Genomic DNA, 22,071 nt, shown 5'->3' with positions numbered 1-22,071 from the left:
GTTGATCTGCTTGTTGACAGCATCCTCACAGTCCTTGTGATAGTTCTGACGCACTTGGGAAGCCATCTTAACTCTTCCTGTTGCAAAGCACTGAGCTCAAACTCCACTGTAGTAACAACCTAACCTCTACCCTCACAAGCTCCTGCATTTCAAATCTTTTATTTAAATCTGGTAATACTTATTACAATACATCAACTTCATAATAAATCCATTACATTCTTTAACCACAATAAAGCTAACCTTAACAAAAATCAGCTTTAAAATTAATACAAGATAGAATAATACATTTTTTTCCAGACAAATACAATGTCAACAATACAAGTACCCATAGTAAAAAAACAATACATATCAGTCCTACTAGCAATCTAGTAACACCTCATTTTTACTTGGTAAAACCTGTTATCCTCTTTTTTTCCCTTTTTTTTTATTTTAACATTCAAATACAACAACATTTATACAACTCAACAATTACATAGTAAATCCATTACATTCATTGACCAGTTATGGTCAACAATATAATACAACAATAAATTTTACAGGTAAATCAATAATATTTACAGTACAAACTGCAAACATTCAATAAACCAAGAATCCGTACACGCCAGTCCAACTGGCATTTGTTTAATCATTCATTCCTCCATTCGTCCATTCGTTCGCTCAAGCGTAAATTCCAAGTGCATGACTGCATACATTGTATGCCGTTTCTATCTGCGTGCATGCCTGTGCGTTCGTTCATCTGTCCGGCAGACTTCACGCTCACCAGGTGGCAGTCGATAACGAGTCAACACCTGGGAGCGAGGGTCCTTCATTCGGTCGAACGTAAGTTCCAATGTATATACGTGCGTATCATTTATCTACCTGTATGCATGTGTGCGTTCGTTCATCCATCCGGCAGGCCTCACGCTCACCAAGTTTCCCCCATCCCGGGGAGCGGGCTCTTCATTCGGTCGAACGTAAGTTCCATTATGTATGTGTGCGTGCGTGCATATATTTGTATCCGCATGAGTGCGTTCACGAGAGCGTTCGTTCGTTCGATTAAGGAAGGTTTTAACATTAAATACCACCACAACATATACAGTCCCACAAAAAAAATCACTTCAAATAAACTACTTTTAACAAAACCCGAAAACTTCTTCAACAAACAAGTAATACCAGTCCAACGCGAGTCCTATTGGCACTCTAATAACTCCTCGTCTTCACTTGATGTTATCCAACCATACAATGTCATAATCCTTATCCACAGTCTTCAACCTTTCCACAGAATAGAAGCCGTCCACTTTCTCAAATCCCGTAAAAGAGGAAAACAAATACAAAAATTTCCTTCTTCTTGCTTTTATCACTCGCAGGACCCAACCATCAAGACATTCGTTATCCTTTGCCAATATTTATTTTGCCTTTTATCTTCCTTTTATTTTCCTTTTTCACTTTTAATCCATTCTCTTTTCCCATCATTGGCTGTTCAAACACGATACTATAGATGGGAACAGTCTGTCTTTCCTCCACCAAAATGGCGGCACAAACCCGATTCCATCACCGAAACAAAGCCTCACAGCTGCCACCAGATGGAGCACAGGCGGGGCAGCTGGAACTCATTCGGGCCAGAGACCGTTCTTCGACCTTAGTAACCGTACAACATGCTCACCCACAGCATCATCCGACTCCGCTCCTGGCGGCCAGCCGCTCCACCCTAAGCCCCCCGCCGCCTTCCGCACTGGCGTTCCCCCCGAGCAGCCGAGGTGTCATAGAGTCATAGAGTTTTACAGCACAGAAAGAGGCCCTTCGGCCCATCGTGTCCGCGCCGCCCATCCATCCCTGTCCAGTCTAATCCCATTTTCCAGCATTTGGTCCATAGCCTTGTATGCAATGGCATTTCAAGTGCTCATCCAAATGCTTCTTGAATGTTGTGAGGGTTCCTGCCTCCACCACCCTTTCAGGCATTGAGTTCCACATTCCAACCACCCTCTGGGTGAAAAAGTTCCTCCTCAAATCCCCTCTAAATCTCCTGCCCCTTACCCTGAATCTATGCCCCCTTGTTATTGACCCCCCCACTAAGGGGAAAAGTTCCTCTTTATCTACCCTATCTATGCCCCTCATTATTTTGTACACCTCAATCAGGTCCCCCCTCAGCCTTCTCTGCTCCAAGGAAAACAACTCCAGCCTGTCCAGCCTCTCTTCATAGCTGAGGCGCTCCATCCCAGGTAACATCCTGGTGAATCTTCTCTGCACCCTCTCCAAAGCAATCACATCCTTCCTATAGTGAGGCGACCAGAACTGCACACAGTACTCCAGCTGTGGCCTCACCAGCGTTTTGTACAGCTCCATCATAACCTCCCTGCTCTTATATTCTATGCCTCGGCTAATGAAGGCAAGTATCCCATATGCCTTTTTAACCACCTTATCTACCTGCTCCGCTGCCTTCAGGGATCTATGTACATGTACACCAAGGTCCCTCTGACCCTCTGTACTTCCTAGGGTCCTACCACTCATTGTGTATTCCCTTGCCTTATTTGTCCGTCCAAAATGCATCACCTCGCACTTTTCAGGGTTAAATTCCATTTGCCACTTTTCCGCCCATCTGACCAACCCGTTTATATCGTCCTGTAGCCGGAGGCTTCCCTCCTCGCAATTTACCACCCCACCAATTTTCGTGTCATCTGCGAACTTACTGATCATACCTTTTACATTTTCATCCAAATCATTTATGTAGATCACAAACAATAAGGGACCCAGCACCGATCCCTGAGGTACCCCACTGGACACAGGCTTCCAGTCACAAAAGCAACCTTCGACCATCACCCTCTGCCTCCTGCCACTCAGCCAGTTTAGGATCCAACGCGCCAAGGCACCCTGGATCCCATGGGCTCTTACCTTCTTGACCAGTCTCCTATGCGGGACTTTGTCAAAAGCTTTACTGAAGTCCATGTACACCACATCCACAGCATTTCCCTCATCCACCCCACTAGTCACCCCCTCGAAAAATTCGATCAGATTTGTTAGACATGATTTACCCTTAACAAAGCCATGCTGACTATCCCCGATTAATCCTTGCCTCTCCAAGTGGAGATTAATTTTGTCCCTCAGAATTTTTTCCAATAATTTCCCCACCACAGATGTTAGACTCACTGGCCTGTAATTCCCTGGTTTATCCCTGCTACCCTTCTTGAATAATGGTACTACGTTAGCTGTTCTCCAGTCCTCTGGTACATCCCCTGTGGCCAGAGAGGTTCTGAAAATTAGTGTCAGAGCCCCTGCAATCTCCTCCCTTGCCTCCCACAGCAGCCTGGGATACATCTCGTCCGGGCCTGGGGATTTATCCACTTTTTGGCCCGCTAAAACCGCTAGCACCTCCTCCCTCTCGATGCTAATATGTTCAAGTATGTCACAGTCCCCTTGCCCGATTTCTATGTCTGCATCGTCTTTCTCCATAGTGAACACAGATGCAAAAAATTCATTTAAAACCCCGCCTACATCCTCTGGCTCTACACACAGATTGCCACTTTGGTCCCTAATGGGCCCTACCCTTTCCCTGGTTATCCTCTTGCCCTTAATATACTTATAAAACATCTTAGGATTTTCCTTTATTTTGCTCGCCAGTGTTATTTCATGGCCCCTCCTCGCCCTCCTAATTTCTTTTTTAAGTATGCCCCTACACTTTTTATACTCCTCTAGGGCTTCTTCTGTCTTTAGTCTTTTGTAACTGCCAAAAGCCCCCCTCTTATTTCTAATGCATTTTTGTATATCCCTTGTCATCCAAGGTTCCCTTTGCTTGTTGGTCCCACCCTTGACCTTTACAGGAACATGTTGGCGTTGTACTCTCTCAATTTCCCTTCTGAAAGTCTCCCACTGTTTTGATGTGGATTTTCCTATAAGCAGCTGCTCCCAGTCCACTTTGGCCAGATCCTGCCTTATCATATTAAAATCGGCCTTCCCCCAATTTAGAACCCTTATTTCCGGGCCGTCTTTGTCTTTTTCCATGACCACCTTAAATCTCACCGAATTATGGTCACTGTCGCCAAAATGCTCTCCTACTGACACTTCCACCACTTGCCCGGCTACATTCGCCAGAATTAGGTCCAGTACCGCCCCCTCTCTTGTAGGACTTTCTACATGTTGGCTCAAAAATCTCTCCTGGATGCACTTTAAGAATTCTGCACCCTCTAAGCCTTTCACACTCTGACTGTCCCAATTTATATTGGGGAAGTTGAAATCCCCCACTATTATTACCCTATTATTTTCACACTTCTCTGAGATTTGCCTACATATCTGTTCCTCTATCTCCCCCTGACTGTTTGGGGGCCTATAGTACACTCCCAGCAAAGTGCTTGCCCCCTTTTTGTTTTTAAGTTCTACCCATATGGCCTCATTAGAGGAACCCGCTAATATATCATCCCTCCTTACAGCAGTAATTGACTCCTTAATTAATATTGCAACACCCCCTCCCCTTTTACACCCCCCTCTGTCTCGCCTGAAGATTCTATACCCCGGAATATTGAGCTGCCAGTCCTGACCCTCCCTCAACCATGTCTCCGTTCATCCAGCACCGAGCCGAGCTGAGCTGAGCTCGCACATACGCGCCAATAATTTGGGTTGAAAGAGGCTCCAATGGAGAGATAAACATAGGAGGAATAGAGCTCCATGTTGATCTGCTTGTTGACAGCATCCTCACAGTCCTTGTGGTAGTTCTGACACACTTGGGAGGCCATCTTCACTATTTTCTGTTATACTATTACTGCTCACTATCACCTAGAAAGTTCAAAAACTGACCCTTTCTAACCCAAGCTCTTGTATTTATACTACTGGGACAGCCTGCATTCAAATCTTTTATTTAATCCGGTAATACTTATTACAATACATCAACTTCATAATAAATCCATTACATTCATTAACCACAATAAGGCTAACCTTAACAAAAATCAACTTTAAGATTAACAGTACAAATAAAATAATACATTTTTTCAGACAAATACAATGTCAACAATACAATTACCCATAATAAAAAAAAAATACATACCGGTCCTACTGACAATCTAGTAACTCCTCATTTTTGCTTAGTATAACCTGTTGTCTTTTTAAATTTTAACATTCAAGTACAACAGCACTTATACAACTCAACAGTTACATAATAAATCCATTACATTCATTCACCAATTATAGTCAACAATATAAATACAACAATAAATTTTACAGGTTTATCAATAATATTTAACAGTACAAACTGCAACTATTCAATAAACCAAGAATCCGTACACACCAGTCCAACTGGCATTGTTCAATCATTCATTCCTCCATTCGTCCATTCGTTCGCTCAAGCGTAAGTTCCATGTGCATGTGTGCCGTTTCTATCTGCGTGCATGCCTATGTGTTCGTTCATCTGTCCGGCAGACCTCACGCTCACCAGGCGGCACTCGATTCACCTTGGGAGCGAGGGTCCTTCATTCAGTCGAACGTAAGTTCCAATGTATACACGTGCGTATCATTTGTCTACCTGTATGCATGTGTGCGTTCGTTCATCCATCCGGCAGGCCTCACGCTCACCAAGTTTCCACCATCCCGGGGAGCGGGCCCTTCATTCGGTCGAACGTAAGTTCCATTATGTATGTGTGCGTGCGTGCATATATTTGTATCCACATGGGTGCGTTCACTAGAGCGTTCGTTCGTTCGATTAAGGAAGGTTATAACATTAGATACCACCACAACATATACAATCCCACACCCATATTAAAAATCACTTCAAATAAACTATTTTTAACCAAAACCCCAAAAACTTCTTCAACAAAGTAATACCAGTCCAACGCCAGTCCTATTGGCTCTCTCATAACTCCTCGTCTTCACTTGATGTTATCCAACCATATAATGTCATAATCCTTATCCACAGTCTTCAACCTTTCCACAGAAAAAGAAGCCGTCCACTTTCTCAAATCCCGTGAAAGAGGAAAACAAATACAAAAAATTTTCCTTCTTCTTGCTGTTATCACTCACAGGACCCAACCATCAAGACATTCGTTATCCCTTGCCAATACTTATTTTGCCTTTTATCTTCCTTTTATTTTCCTTTTTCACTTTTAATCCATTCTCTTTTCCCATCATTGGCTGTTCAAACACCATACTATAGATGGGAACAGTCTGTCTTTCCTCCAGCAAAATGGCGGCACAAACCCGATCCCATCACCGAAACAAAGCCTCACAGCTGCCACCAGATGGAGCACAGGCGGGGCAGCTGGAACTCATTCGGGCCAGAGACCGTTCTTCGACCTTAGTAACCGTACAACATGCTCACCCACAGCATCATCCGACTCCGCTCCTGGCAGCCAGCCGCTCCACCCTAAGCCCCCCGCCGCCTTCCGCACTGGCGTTCCCCCCGGGCAGCCGAGGTGTGGAGCAGTCCGTTCATCCAGCACCGAGCCGAGCTGAGCTGAGCTCGCACATACGCACCAATAATTTGGGTTAAAAGAGGCTCCAATGGAGAGATAAACATAGGAGGAATAGAGCTCCATGTTGATCTGCTTGTTGACAGCATCCTCACAGTCCTTGTGGTAGTTCTGACACACTTGGGAGGCCATCTTCACTATTTTCTGTTATACTATTACTGCTCACTATCACCTAGAAAGTTCAAAAACTGACCCTTTCTAACCCAAGCTCTTGTATTTATACTACTGGGACAGCCTGCATTCAAACAAGGAATGACATAACCAATGATGATGACAATCCCTGAGAGCCAATCAGGAATCTTTCCTGAATTCAGGCACCAATTAACAAAGGAGAGGGGGTGTGGGGGAGGAGGGGGTGAGACCCATAGCCAATCAGAGCTATGGAAAACCGGCAGGTTTGGGAGATCAGTCTCGGTGATGTCCCTCTTTTAATGGACCAAGTAAATTAACCAAATAAACTGTAAATAAACCTCTAAAACTTTAAATAATCCTTAGCAAATCAAATTAAAATTTGGTTGTCCAATCCAATTATGCACTCCAGTCCCCGCGGCACCCACCGGTCACGGAAGTGTGTCTCGGTGATGTCACTGCTTTTGGGTTCCTTGACCATCTTCAAATCGGAAAGTCTCTCGTTGTTTGATGCTCTCATTTGAATTAAATGACAATTTGCTGCTTTCGAAAAGCTCAAGGTGCTGAGAATCATCCTTCGCTATCGATGAATTTTCCTACAATCGTTCCTTCATCGTCGCTGGGTCAAAATCCTGGAACTCCCTCTCTAACAGCATTGTGGGAGTACCTTCACCGCACGGACTGCAGCGGTTCAAGAAGGCGGCTCACCACCACCTTCTCCAGGGCGACTCGGCACGGGCAATAAATTCTGGCCGTTGACAGCGACGCCCACATCCCATGAATTAATATTCAAAAAAATGGAATAAATTGATTGGAAACATCTTTGTGTGTTATGGAACCTACACCAGAGTATTATTCATTCCCATTTTCAGATTCTGTAGAACCGGGACCCATGAGGCTTGACTTTCCATTAAATATTTCTCCCCATCACACAAGCCCTTCGGATGTAAAGACAGGAATTTCTCTTCCAGAAAAATAGGGGTGTATTTTCTTGCCCGTCACTCGGGGAGCTGCTACCAGGGCTGTGCTTCTTTGTAGTCAGACTGTAGGAAATGTATCGGCACGGAGCGGGGTGAACGTCGACCTCATAGATTTTGTGAGATGCAAACAGTTACCATTAGTGCCGTTCTGACCTCAGTGCGGGGAGTGCTTGCAGCTGAACCGCACCCGAGTTCAACATGTTAAATTGGTATAGAACCTCGGTTAGACTACACTTGGAGTACGGTGCATGGTTCTGGTCTCCATAGAATCATAGAATAGTGCAGCACAGAAGGAGGCCATTCGGCCCATCGAGTCTGTCCCGGCTCGTTCAAAGAGCAATCCAGTTCGTCCCACTCCCCCGCTCTTTCCCCAGGAACCTGGAACTTTTTTCTACTTCAAGTATTTATCCAATTCCCTTTTGAAGGCCACTGTTGAATCTGTATCCACCGCCCCATCAAGCAGCGCATTCCCAATCCTAACCACTCCTTGTGTAACAACGTTTTTCCTCCTGTCGCCTCTGGTTCTTTTGCTAATCATTTTAAATCTGTGTCCTCTGGTTATCGACCCTTCAGCCATTGGAAGCAGTTTTACTTTATTTACTCTGTCGAAACCCTTCATGATTTTAAACGCCTCTATCAAATCTCCTCTTAGCCTTTTCTGCTCTAAGGAGAATATTACAAAAAGGATATAGAAGCACTGGAGGAGGTGGAAATTTGATTTACAAGGATGATAGCAGAACTGAGAGGTTATATCTATCAGGAATGAATGAACAGGCTGGGGCTCTCTTCTCTAGAAATAAGGCGGCTGAAGGGTGACCTAATAGAGGTCTTTAAAATTATGAAGGTGTTTTGATAAGGCAGATGGAAAGAAAATGCTTTCACTTGTGGGGGAGTCCAGAACTCAGGGCCATAAATATAAGATAGTCACTAATAAATCTAAGAGGGGATTCAGGAGCAACTTCTTCAGTGGTGAGAATGTGGATCTCGCTACCACATAGGAGTAGTTGAGGCGAAGAGCAGAGATGCATTTCAGGGGAAGTTTGGTAAGAAGGGAATAGAAGGATATGCTGATCGGATTAGATGAAGAAGGGCGGGAGGAGGCTCGTGTGGAGCATAAACACTGGCACGGAGCAGTCGCGCCAAGTGGCCTGTTTCTGTGCTGTAAATTCGATGTAATTCTTAAAACACGGGCTCCTGTAATGTTTTTCACATCGAGTGGGCTGAAGACTTTGTTTTGTCTGAAACATGAAGCCATCCAACCCGTCAGCACGCAAACCCATCCCGACTCGTAGAATTGCGGCTCATCGTCGTGTGAAATGTGGGGACTCAGATACCCCAGAAATGCCTCTGAGAGATGCAAAGACATCAACGTGGAATGGCTGAAGACGGCAATTTCATTGCACCCGCTGCAGTTCTCAGCTAAGTTCCTAAATTAGCGTGTAAACACTGGCGTGTTGCAGCTGCAGCATCATCAACGGATGAATCTATTCCTGGGGGTGAAGGACACAAATGGAGATGCAGTCGGATTTGGAAAGGATGATTGCTATTTGGTATGAACTGCACAATGGGCCTGAATACCAATCAATACATTTATGGAGGAGCTGCCGGTATTGGGTTTATACATTGATGGAACAGGCAGGGAGGGGGAAAGAGTTTCAGGAGAAGTATCTATTTAACTTGGGTGTTGTCCTTTGTGCATTTAATGAAAAACATTTACTGCTTCCAGAAGCATTATATTTTGTGGGAATACAGTTCCGCACGTATTCCTCGTCCTCCAATACCTTACCCAAGACCATGAGTGTTGGCAGGTTAGTCAAACATGGTGGGGGAGGGGGAAGGAGAGTGGTCCCAGAACAAAGCCCAATAGGGTATTCACACTTTCCCAGTAAGATATTTTCAAATTTTCTACCCCAAAGGGCTGTGGATGCTGAATCATTAACTATATTCAAGGCTCAGATAGATTTTTAGATTGTAGTGTGATCAAGGGATATGGAGATCGGGCTGGAAAGTAGAGGTGAGATTGAAGATCAGCCATGATTTTATTGAATGGTGGAGCAGGCTCAAGGGCCGCATGGCCTACTCCTGCTTCTAATTATATTATGTGGATAGCAAGCTGATATGGCAATTGTTGATTCTCCTCCACCACCACTTCATCAATTGTAATCCCCTTATCATGAGTTCAGTGAGCTCCAACATTGCTGGTCTGTGCAGCAGTTATTTGTTTCGCTGCCCAGAAAGGCTATAGCGGCACTGGTGAGTTTGTTAACAGAGTTACCCCCACTAATGACTGATGGGGATCTGTAGCAGTTTACTGAATACAAACTGCTCTTGCCCAGGGAAAATATAATTCTTAGAGAATGCTAAACCAGAGCTTTCTCTTCATTGGACTGAAATGACAGAACACAGTCACAGGAAATCATCCTTGTGTTTATTATAACTTGTATTTCATTGTAGTGGCTAAATTATAACTCTCCAAGCTCTCAAGGGCAGGGGGAATGTTCATCACCATGGCAGCAAGTACTTCTATTTAACTGCCTAGACCCTCCCTAAACCTCTGCCTCCTTTAAGACTCTAAAACCGAATTCTGACCAAACTTCAAGGGGCCCTGGTCCCATTAGCTCATTTGGCTGAACACACCTTTGTACATTAAGTTGTTGTATTACAACATTGCAGTTTGCTTGCAACTCAAGATTAACAAATTTCCAAGAAATACATAGAATATCCAAGTTAAATAAATTAAAATTACCGCGGCAAAAAAAAAAGGAACTGTTCCCATTGGTGGAAGGGTCGAGAACCAGAGAACACAGATTTAAGGTGATTGGCAGGGGGCCCACAGACGACATGAGGAAAAACTGAACAGAGCGAGTGGTCAGCATCTGGAATGCACTGCCTGAGGTTGATAGAGGCAGACTCAATCTCGGTTTCCAAAAAGGGAACTAGACAAGCACCTGAAGGAAAAAATGGCAGGGCTCCACAGAAAGGGCAGGGTGTGGTACTAGCCGAAGTGCTCCTGCAGAGAGCCGGCATGGGCTCGACAGGCCGAATGGCCTCCTGTGCTGTAACCATTCTATGACCAAATCCCATGACAACACTGCTGCACAGCCCAGTGTAATACTGGAAATGTAAGCAAGTTCACAGAACATCACAGAAACCCCACAGTGCAGATAGAGGCCATTTCGGCCCATCGAGCTTGCACCGACACACATCCCACTCGATCCCCATAACCCCTACACATATCCCACCCTATCCCCGTAACCCCACGTATTTAATCCCCCCTAACACTAAGGTTCAATTTATCATAGCCAATCAACCTAACCCGCACATCTTTGGACTGTGGGAGGAAACCAGAGCACCCGGTGGAAACGCACGCAAACACGGGGAGAATGTGCAAACTCCACACAGAGAGTCACCCGAGGCCGGATTCGAAACCGGGTCCCTGGCGCTGTGAGGCAACAGTGCTAACCACTATGCCAACTGGAACAAAAACCACTAAAATTTACAAGCAGACAAAATCCAGTCCAATATAGAACAGTTTATTTACAGTTAGTGACATTTCACATTAAGAGCCCAGGTCTCAGCTCTTGCACAAAGTCACAAGCCATCATTCCCTACAAGACAGGAGTCTCGCACACAATTATAAATACAAGTACTAAACACAATAGGCTTCATCCCTGCAGTCACTCTTCCCCCAGGGTGTGCTTGTCAAACAGGTACTCTCCCATGCCATTCTCAGGGGCTCCCAGTCTCTTCAAGTTGGTGATGTGATCTCCAAGCTTCTTGATCATCTTCACTTGCTCATCCAAATAGTGGGTCTCCAGGAAGTCACACAACTGGGGAAAAGAGGGAAACTAGTTATGTCCAGCAGCAGATTTCAAGGAACATCCTAGCTTCCCCCCGAGAGTTTAATCCACTTGGACTGCAGGATAGTCTAGTGGTGCAATTGAGATTAATGGAATTACTGCATCATTAGATTAAACTTCCTGCACAATAGGGGCATAGATCCTAGAATCACTGGGACACATTTACTAGTCACTGTCCACAGTAGGCCAACCTCCCACCACTCAAACCTAAAAAAGGCACCAACACAGCTATTGGGCGTGAAGATCTTATAAATAGGCTCAAGTTTCCACCACCTCCAACTGAACATATGCCCACATTACAGCATCAAGAACTTACATGAGGGTCGGTCCTATCAGTGGCGAGTTTGTGCAGATCCAGCAGACTCTGGTTGACATTCTTCTCCAGCTGCAGAGCTCTCTGCATCGCCTCCAGACCATTGCTCCACTCATCCTGCTCTGGTTTCTGGAAAGGGAAATTCAGACAGTTCACTGTATAATGGAATAAACAAACAAGAAAGTATTGAAGGAAATTAGGGGTGCAAATATCTAATTTTACCATGAACCAATGTGTTAGAAGAAAATAGAACTACGGCATTAAGCCAACACAACTACTGGAGTCAAATCACAGATGTATTTAAGGGGAAGCTAGATAAGTACTAGGGAGAAGTGTATAGAAGGATATGCAGATAGGGTTAGATGAAGCACGGTGGGAGGTGGTTCGTGCAGGATACACTCCATCATGGACCCACTTGGTCAAATGGCCTGTGTTATAAATTGGAACAAATTGCTTTAGAAAGTATTTGAAACAATCAGTCTACGGGGACCCAGACAGAAGGTCACTCGTTTATTGAGCCAAACCTTGATGTCCGCCAAGATGATTCGGCCTCCACGCCGATTCTGGAATTTCATCAGTTTCTCCGCGTGCTCCCGTTCCTCGTGTGACTGCTCCTTGAAGAACTCGGCAAAGTGACGCAGGGCAACATCATCCCGGTCAAAGTAGAAGGACTATGGAGAGATCAGAAAAGTAGTTGGGTATCCCAAAGCAGATCAATCATGGGTATCGTACATAAAGCCAACCTGGATTATGCTTTCTTTCAAAGGGTTCAAGTCTCACTGAACTCGTTGTACATGAAAACTAGCACAGGCCTACTTACTGCACTAACCTGGTAGCGAGTGGACAATCTTACCCCTAGCAATAGGGGAACTGGCCAATGGAAATGGCAAAAGAACCAGAGGCTACAGGAGGAAACTCAAGTGCATGCGCTGCCTGAAAGGGAGGTGGGAGCAGATTAAATAGTAACTTGCAAATATTGGCCCAGATCTAATGCCAAGGGGCACTAAACAAACCCATTAAAGTAGAGTCTAGTCACAGTGCACAATATGTAGTACATCAAAGAGAAACTGGTCTGAGTCTTACTGGCTACATTCATCCCATGAACTAAAATTACCACAAGCAGCATTAATTTGGCACCTTCAACACTAATCAAGGTATGTGACACCAAGGAATAAAGGTTCATAAACCTTCAGAATTTGAAGTGCTTGGTCAAGGTCAAGAAGTAGGAAAGCAGAGGAGTTAAGGGAGAGTTCCACTGAGTAGGGTCAAAGTGGCTGAAGGATTTACCACCATTAAAGCAAAGGGAGCTAGAGAAAAAGACAGAAGGGCACAAACTAGTACTTAAAACTAGGAGGTTAAGAATATTAGGAACAGGAGTAGGCCATTCAGCCACCCAAGCCTGCTCCACCATTCAATTTGGTCATTGCTGACCTGTAGCTTTACTCCATCCCCCTGGAGACCCTTACCCAACAAAACATCTGTCTTGAAAGCTCCAATTGTCCCAGCATCCACAGCTTGCGGGATGGGAGGGCAGGAAAAGAAAGCGTTCCGGATTTCCACCACCCTCGTGTGAAAAAGTGCTTCCTGACTTCCCTCCTAAATGGGCTACTTCTAATTTGAAGATTACATCCCCTCATTGCAAAAGCAAGGTAGGAAAAAGCCATGGGGTGATTTAGAAGTGAGGATAAGAATTCTGAATGCCACACATTGAATGCAGAGTGTATTCCAAATATAAACTTCAACACCCTCACAAGAGCCCAGGAGAGAGTCATTAAGATACTCAGAATAAGGTTCAGCTATTGCAAGGACCTGGAGAGGCAGTTTGTTAATGCATACACAAGCTGATAAATTGCATTATTATAGCTTTAAAAAATGAATTTACTGTGCATAGATTGAGGGGTGGGCTAGATACAGCACAGAATTTAGTAAAGTCACATTACATAGTCTCCATTGTGAAGTGGTCAGAAATACAAGACTCACCATGGAGAGATAAACATAGGAGGAATAGAGCTCCATGTTGATCTGCTTGTTGACAGCATCCTCACAGTCCTTGTGGTAGTTCTGACACACTTGAGAAGCCATCCTAATTATTAGTTTTATTTTAAAAATCTAAGCTTTGTTGAAGTAAGAAACTGAGATTTAACCAAACTCCTAATATTTATACCGCTGGATAATCCAGGGCGTGGCCGCCTAGATGATGAGTGACATTCCTCAATACCCAATCAGAAGTGGCAGCCACTCTCAGAGCACCAATCAAGTAAAGGGAGGTGGGGAGATGACTCCCAGAGCCAATCAGAACTTTGAAAAATGAGTGTCATTGGCTGACAAGGCAATAAGGACCCCAAGGGAAGGGAACAGTAGCCTCGTTAGAAGGATCCCAATCGCCCTGACTTTCCTCAAACACAGTTTGAATATCTGGAATCACAGGCTTATCTTTCGGCTAATCCATTGGGACGATTAAATCATCAATCAGAAACATTTAAACCATAAGTTACCCCCTTTTTAAAGGGGCACAAACAATAAGTTTCAAATTATGACAAAACTAAAATAAAAACCTTTTAAATTATAATTGAGTTCCCTGGATCCACTCTGCACTCCAGTCCCTCTGGTGCCCACCAGTTAGGGAAAGCCTCAAAGGGAACCGTCAGACACTGCGTGCTCCCTCTTCAGGGACACCCAGGCATTGGTTGTAGCCACGGAAGAGAGGCGGGCAGCCGGAGCGAACACCCCCCACCCCATCGACCGCGCTCTGCCTGGACCAGTTGAGGGCCACCTTGCCCAGGTTAATTGAATCCTCCGTTGTTTGCGAGTCAGTGTCTTTTTAATAGTTCTGCGTGGTTCAGTGGGTTGGTCATTTTCAGGTATCTGTGGGTTTGAGGCAACATCCAACCAGATCAGTGAATCTGCAAAGCGGGTCAGGCGAATGGAAAGTGCGTGTGAAATAGCAGAGGCTCTGACCATCATTTTCCAATCTTCTCTGGCTTCAGGTGTGGTGCCAGAGGACTGGAGGACTGCTAACGTGGTACCGTTGTTTAAAAAGGGACCATGTACAGCAAGCACCTCAAAGCACTGGAGAGGTACCACCGACGCTGCCTCCGCAAGATCCTGCAAATCCATTGGCAGGATAGACACTCCAACGTCAGTGATCGCGCTCAGGCCAACATCACCGGCATCGAAGCTTTGACAACGCTCGATCAGCTCCGATGGACGGGTCACATTGTCCGCATGCCCGATACGAGACTCCCAAAACAAGCGCTCTACTCGGAGCTCCGGCACGGCAAGAGAGCCCCAGGTGGGCAGAGGAAGTGCATCAAGGACACCCTCAAAGCATCCTTGAAAAAGTGTAACATCCCCACCGACACCTGGGAATCCCTGGCCCAAGACCGCACAAAGTGGAGTAGAAGAATCCGGGAAGGCGCCGAACACATCGAGTCTCTGCGCCGGGAGCAAGCGGAAGCTAAGCGCAGGCAGCGCAAGGAGCGCACGTCAACCCAAGCACCCCACCCACCCGCCCCCTTCAACCACCGTCTGCCTCACCTGTGACAGAGACTGCAGGTCCTGCATTGGACTCATCAGTCACCTGAGAACTCGTTTTAAATGTGGAAGCAAGTCATCCTCGGTTCGGAGGGACTGCCGAAGGAGAAGAAGAAGTTTAAAAATGGAGAATGGGATAGACCGAATAATTACAGGCCAGTCAGCCTAACCTCAGTGTCGGGAATATTATTGGAAACATTTCCGAGCGACAGGATAAATCTTCATTTAGAAAGACACGGATTAATCAGGGACAGTCAGCATGGATATGTTAAGGGAAGGTCATGTCTGACTAACTTGATTGAATTTTTTGAGGAGGGTCGATGAGGGTAGTGCGTTTGATGTAATCTATATGGATTTTAGTAAGGCTTTTGATAAGGTCCTGCAAGGCAGACTGGTCACAATAGTAAAAGCCCATGATATCCAAGGCAAAGTGGCAAGTTGGATCCAGAATTGGCTCAGAGGCAGGAAACAAAGGGTAATGGTCGAAGGGTGTTTTTGTGACTGGAAGGCTGTTTTCAGTGGGGTTCCGCAGGGCTCAGTACTGGGTCCTTTGCTTTTTGTGGTATATATCAATGATTTAGACTTGAATGTAGGAAGTATGATTAAGAAGGTTGCAGATGATACAAAAATTGGCTGTGTGGTTGATAATGAAGAAAGCTGAAGACTGCAGGAAGATATCAATGGACTGGTCAGGTGTGCAGAAGTGGCAAATGGAATTCAATCTGGAGAAGTGTGAGGTCATGCATTTGTGGAGGGCTAACAAGGCAAGGGTTAAATGGTAGGACACTGAGAAGTGCAGAAGATCAGAGGGACCTTGGAGTGCATGTCCACAGATCTCTGAAGTTAGCTGGACAGGTAGATAAGGTGGTTAAGAAGGCATACGGGATACTTGCTTTATTAGCCGAGGCATAGAATATAAGAGCAGGGAGGTTATGCTTGAAATGTATAAAACACTGGTTAGGCTGCAGCTAGAGTACTGCGTGCAGTTCTGGTCACCACATTACAGGAAGGATGTGATTGCACTAGAGAGGGTACAGAGGAGATTTACGAGGATGTTGCCTGGGCTGAAGAATTTTAGCTATGAGGAAAGATTGGATAGGCTGGGTTGTCCTATTTATCCCTCAAATAAAAACAGAAAATGCCGGAGACACTCGGCAGGTCAGGCAGCGTCTGTGAAGAGAGAAACAGAGTCAACGTTTCAGGTCGATGACCTTTCGTCAGAACTGGAAAAAAGCCGGAAATGGAACAGATTCTTAAGCAAGTGAAGAGGCTGGGAAAGGGGGGAGGGGAGGAAAGAACAAAAGGGACGGTCTGTGATAGGCTGGAAGGCAGGAGAGATTAAGAGACATTGAGAGATATTCAAGGCAAAGGGAGATGGTAATGGGACAGGTTAAGAAACAAAGGATGGCTCTAGATGAAGTGTAAATTGTGCTTTCTTTTAATATTAATCCCTCAACCAACATAACAAAAACAGATGATCCAGTCATTATCACAGTGTTGTTTGTGGGAGCTTGCTGTGTGCAAATTGGCTGCTATGTTTCCTACATTACAACAGTGACTACACTTCAAAAAGTACTTCATTGGCTGTAAAGTGCTTTGAGACTTCCGGTGGTCGTAAAAGGCGCTACAGAAATGCAAGTCTTTCTTTTCCCTAGTCTCATTCTTTTGTATTTTCCCACATTATATGCCATTTTCCACCCAGCTATCCCGATCCCTTTGTATTTGTAGGTCCGCCTCACCCCCATTATTAGATTCATGCCAGCTTTAAATGATGGTTAACTGTGTATGTGTGTTTTTGTAATGTTATAAATATTACCTTTTGCACAAGTACATTCCATGTCTTTGACATGTACTGGGGTAAGTCTGGTCTATCCGCCGGGGAAAGGATGTTGGAGTTAAGCTGACAGGATTGGGGGGATTGCAGGAAGAGAGAGGCAATCACTGTGTGTACTCTTTTTGAGCAACCCATAAACAAAGAGACTAACTAAACTCAAAACATTAAGTGAAACTTAACAAAGCAAGTTGAAATTTGGTTGCTGGGTGATGAATCACTCCAGTCCCCACCGGTCGCAGGAGGCCTCGAGCGTGCCGGGTTCACCGCGTGCTCCATCTCCAAGGACACCCGGGCACGAACATGGCCGCGGAAGAGAGGCAGGCAATCCGGCTGAACGACCCCCCGGACCAATTGATGGCTTTTTTAGCCAGGCCCAGGCCGACAAGGGTGACCGTAGATCAGGAGCGTGGGACTGAAGTGCAACCAAAAAAAGCGAGGAGCAGCCCCTTCAGGTAATGAAAGAGGGGCTGCAACCTCTCACATTCTATGTAAACGTGAAACACGGACTCCTCCAGGCCGCAAAAAATGCAGGCGGCCTGGGAGTCCGTGAACCTATTTAAAACCATATTGCACGGGACCGCTCCGTGCAACACCCTCCAGGCCAAGTCCCCGATGGAACAAGGGAGGACTCCCGCGTAGAGAGCCCTCCATTGGGGACCTCCGCCACCGCCGGTCAGCAAGACGCCACGCCATGGCGTGTCCAGACAGCAGACGGCAAAGTGGAGTGTGTGTGCAGGAGCAGCCCGTACAGGAAACTCCTCCGCGCGGAATGAAAAGGCACGGAGGGTCTTTCCTCGAGACGGCGCAAGTTGTGAGGAGCCGGTTCCCGAGGAGAGTTTCGGGGCCGGGCGCCGATTAGGAACTCCGTCTGAACGGGGGTGAGCTCGGACGGGATCGCCCCCGTGCTTAAGCCGCCGCGATACACCTAGTGGAGCCGGGGCCCAGTGCCACTTTCACTGACTCGATGGCTTTGACTGCGAGCCGGACGTTGGCCCAGGACAGCCGCCGTGCCAGCTCCTCCGGCGCCATGCAGACCACTCCTCCGCCATAGAGCAGATACCCGACTCTGGTCACCTTGCTAGGCACAGCCCTGCACGCCGCCAGCCACCCGAACCCACAGTCGTGGAGGTGTGGATTCCTGAGCAACGGCTCCTGCAGGAGAGCCGCCGCTCCCGACCGGGGGGGGGGGGGGGGGGGGGGGGGGAGAGAGAAAGAGTTCCGCCTGGAAGCGACATATAGTTCCAAACCCATAGCAGTTCCTGGTAGAAGACAGGCAGCTCCCGCAGGCTGGCACGCATGCCGCCCACTTTCACAAACAGGAGCTGCATGGCGTAATTGAGGCGGTGCAGCTGGTGGAAGAAATACGTCGCCAACGCACACCATCTCAGGACACAGCCCAGCGTAGCTCTTGTCTGAAGACAACCAAATGTTATCAGAAAATAAGCAACCACTCAAATTTACAAGGAGACAAAATCCAGTCCAATGTTGGACAGTTTATTTACAGTTAGTGACAGTTGATATTACAGAGCCCAGGTCTCACAGCTCTTTGTACAAAGTCACACAACCCATCATTCCCTGAAGGACAGGGTCTCCCACACAATTATATAAACACGAGTACTGAACACAATAAGCTTCAGTCACTCTCCCCCAGGGTGTGCTTGTCAAACAAGTACTCTCCCATGCCATTCTCAGGGGCTCCCAGTCTCTTCAAGTTGGTGATGTGATCTCCAAGCTTCTTGATTATCTTCACTTGCTCATCCAAGTAGTGGGTCTCCAGGAAGTCACACAACTGAAAGAAACAAAGTGAAACTAGTTATAACCAGTAGCAGATATCAAGGAACATCCAAGCTCCCCCCACTTCCTCTAGAGTTGGGATTTTAATCCTCTTGGACTGGAGGATAGTCAAGTGGTGTAATTGAGATGATGTAAATTTGCTCAAATGATCTAGTAATTCCTGTACAATAGATGCTTAGATCCTGGAACCACTGCGACACACTTATTCTCAATGTCCACATAAGGCCAACTGTCCCATCCTCACCCCAACCCCCTTAAGAACCCAGGAGACACCCCAACACAAAGCGATTGGGCATGTAGATTGTTGAATCGGCTCAAGGACAGCAAGGTTCCACCACCTCCAACATACCCAAAGACCCACCAAGAACTTACATGAGGGTCAGTGCTCCCAGTGGAGAGTTTGTGCAGATCCAGCAGACTCTGGTTGACATTCTTCTCCATCTGCAGAGCTCTCTGCATCACCTCCAGACCATTGCTCCACTCATCCTGCTCTGGTTTCTGAAGGTGAAAGTCACAGTTCACTTACAATGAATTAAACAAAAAAGACACAAGACAGCACAAGGAAAACAGGGGTGAAAAGCAGCCAGAAATCCATGTTACCATGAACCAATGTGTCACAGGAATATAGAATGACAGCATTAAGCCACCAGAACCATGGATTCAAATTGGAACTAATTGCTTTAGAAAGTATTGGAAACAAGGGGAACCCAACAGAAGGCCACTCATTTATTGAATCCAACCTTGATGTCCTCCAAGATGATTCGGCCTCCACGCCGATTCTGGAATTTCATCAGTTTCTCAGCATCCTCGTGTTTCTCATGTGACTGCTCCTTGAGGAACTCTGCAAAGTGACGCAGGGCAACATCATCCCGGTCAAAGTAATAGGACTGTGGAGAGAATTTTAAACAGCTTCAGCAGACCTAGATCTTCATATACAATGCAAGATTATATTTACCCCTAGTTAGCTAGTGAGTTCTTAATCTTGCAAAAATAGATAGAACCATAGAAGATAGGAGCAGTAGTAGGCCATTCGGCCCCTTGAGCCTGTTCCAACGTTTAGTGAGATCATGGCTGATCATCCAAACAAGTACCCTGTCCCTGGCTTCTCCCTTGATCCTGAAGATACTATTGGTTAACTAGCAAAATGCAATTCACTTCACTAATCTGAACATGTTGGCCAGCTTCTCCTCCCAAGAACCAGGATGAAACAGTCAACCAACAAATAAAAACTATAAACTACAGTTCAGGATTATATTTCATGACCAGTCAAACTAAACTCTACTGCTGGATAAGTAGTCCCTCCTCTATTTCCTGTCATTCAGATGAACATAAGAACATAAGAACATAAGAAATAGGAGCAGGAGTAGGCCAATCGGCCCCTCGAGCCTGCTCCACCATTCAATAAGATCATGGCTGATCTGATCCTAACCTCAAATCTTCTATCACTCTGCATCCACCCGAACCCATGTGATCTCCCGGGAGAGGCGAAAAACCAGATAAAGACCCAATGGCCAATTTGGGAGAAAAAAATCTGGGAAATTCCTCTCCGACCCATCTAGGCGATCGAAATTCTTCCAGGAGATCACTCTGTCCCTATATTTTCTACAGTACTTACCTTCTGTAAAGGCGATCTCCACCCCAGCCAGGAACAGGAATAAAACCATCTCCTGAAATCTAACAGAATTAGAACACAGTAGGAGCAGAACAAGGCTACACGGCCCCTGGGCCCACTCCACTACCCACAGGGCCATGACCATTCCGAACCTAGACTCATGTCCAATTTCCTGCCCGCTCCCCGTAACCCTTAATTCCCTTTACTTCTAGGAAACTATCTATTTCTGTTTTAAATTTATTTAATGATGTAGCTTCCACAGCTTTCTGGGGCAGCAAATTCCACAAACCTACCACCCTCTGAGTGAAGAAGTTTCTCCTCATCTCAGTTTTGAATGAGCAGCCCCTTATTTTAAGATTATGCCCCCTAGTTCTAGTTTCACCCATCATTGGGAACATCCTCACCGCATTCACCCGATCAAGCCCCTTCACAATCTTATATGTTTCAATAAGATCGCCTCTCATTCTTCTGAACTCCAATGAGTAGAGTCCCAATCTACTCAACCTCTCCTCATATGACCACCCCCTCATCCCCGGGATTAACCGAGTGAACCTTCTTTGTACTGATTCGAGAGCAAGTATGTCTTTTCTTAAGTATGGACACCAAAACTGTATGCAGTATTCCAGGTGCGGCCTCACCAATACCTTGTACAACTGCAGCAATACCTCCCTGTTTTTATATTCCAACCCCCTAGCAATAAAAGCCAACATTCCATTGGCCTTCTTAATCACTTGCTGCACCTGCATACTAACTTTTTGAGTTTCATGCACCAGGACCCCCAGATCCCTTTGTACTACAGTACTTTCCAGTTTCTTGCCATTAAGATAATAACTTGCTCCATGATTTTTCCTGCCAAAGTGCATAACCTCACACTTTCCAGTATTGTATTCCATCTGCCAAATCTCTGCCCACTTACTTAGCCTGTCTATGTCCCTTTGCAGGTTTTTTATGTCCTCCTCACTCACTACTTTCCGTCCCATCTTTGTATCATCTGCAAACTTTGATATGTTACACTCGGTCCCCTCCTCCAAATCATTAATATAGATTGTAAAGAGTTGGGGACCCAGCACTGACCCCTGCGGAACACCACTAGTTACTGGTTGCCAATCTGAGAACGAACCATTTATCCCAACTCTCTGCTTTCTGTTAGAGAGCCAATCCTCCACCCACGCCAGAATATTACCCCCAATCCCGTGATTTTTTATCTTGAGCAATAATCTTGTGTGGCACCTTGTCAAATGCCTTTTGGAAGTCTAAATACACTACGTCCACTGGTTCCCCTTTATCCACCCTGTATGTTACTTCCTCAAAAAACTCAAGCAAATTTGTCAAACATGACTTCCCCTTCATGAAACCATGCTGAGTTTGCCCTATTAAATTATGTTTATCCAAATGTCCCGTTACTGTCTCCTTAATAATGGACTCTACATTTTACCAACCACAGATGTTAGGCTAACAGGTCTATAGTTTCCAGCCTTCTGCCTACTACCCTTTTTAAATAAGGGTGTTACATTAGCAGTTTTCCAATCTGCCGGGACCTTTGCTGAGTCCAGTGAGTTTTGGAAAATTATTACCAATGCATCCACA

At 45.7% G+C, this 22,071-nt stretch overlaps 1 protein-coding gene across 1 annotated transcript; it reads right to left on the bottom strand.

Annotated features, from left to right (window-relative positions):
- Positions 1 to 10,263: 10,263 nt before the first annotated feature.
- On the bottom strand, positions 10,264 to 11,838 carry LOC147099738 (ferritin heavy chain-like). The gene is made up of 2 exons (XM_085969357.1): positions 11,714 to 11,838; positions 10,264 to 11,367 (listed from the first exon to the last, which is right to left on the bottom strand). The coding sequence occupies exons 1-2, from the start codon at positions 11,798 to 11,800 to the stop codon at positions 11,215 to 11,217; spliced, it is 240 nt and encodes a 79-aa protein (XP_085825483.1). The 5' UTR covers positions 11,801 to 11,838; the 3' UTR covers positions 10,264 to 11,214.
- Between the last annotated feature and the right edge of the window lie 10,233 nt (positions 11,839 to 22,071).

Source organism: Somniosus microcephalus, chromosome 28, assembly GCF_052327205.1.
Source record: "Somniosus microcephalus isolate GS21.2 chromosome 28, FLI_Smic_1.0, whole genome shotgun sequence".
In the NCBI taxonomy this organism is placed as follows: Eukaryota; Metazoa; Chordata; class Chondrichthyes; order Squaliformes; family Somniosidae; genus Somniosus; species Somniosus microcephalus.
Note: the sequence above shows the minus strand (reverse complement) of the source record. Positions and strands in the feature narration are given on the sequence as shown.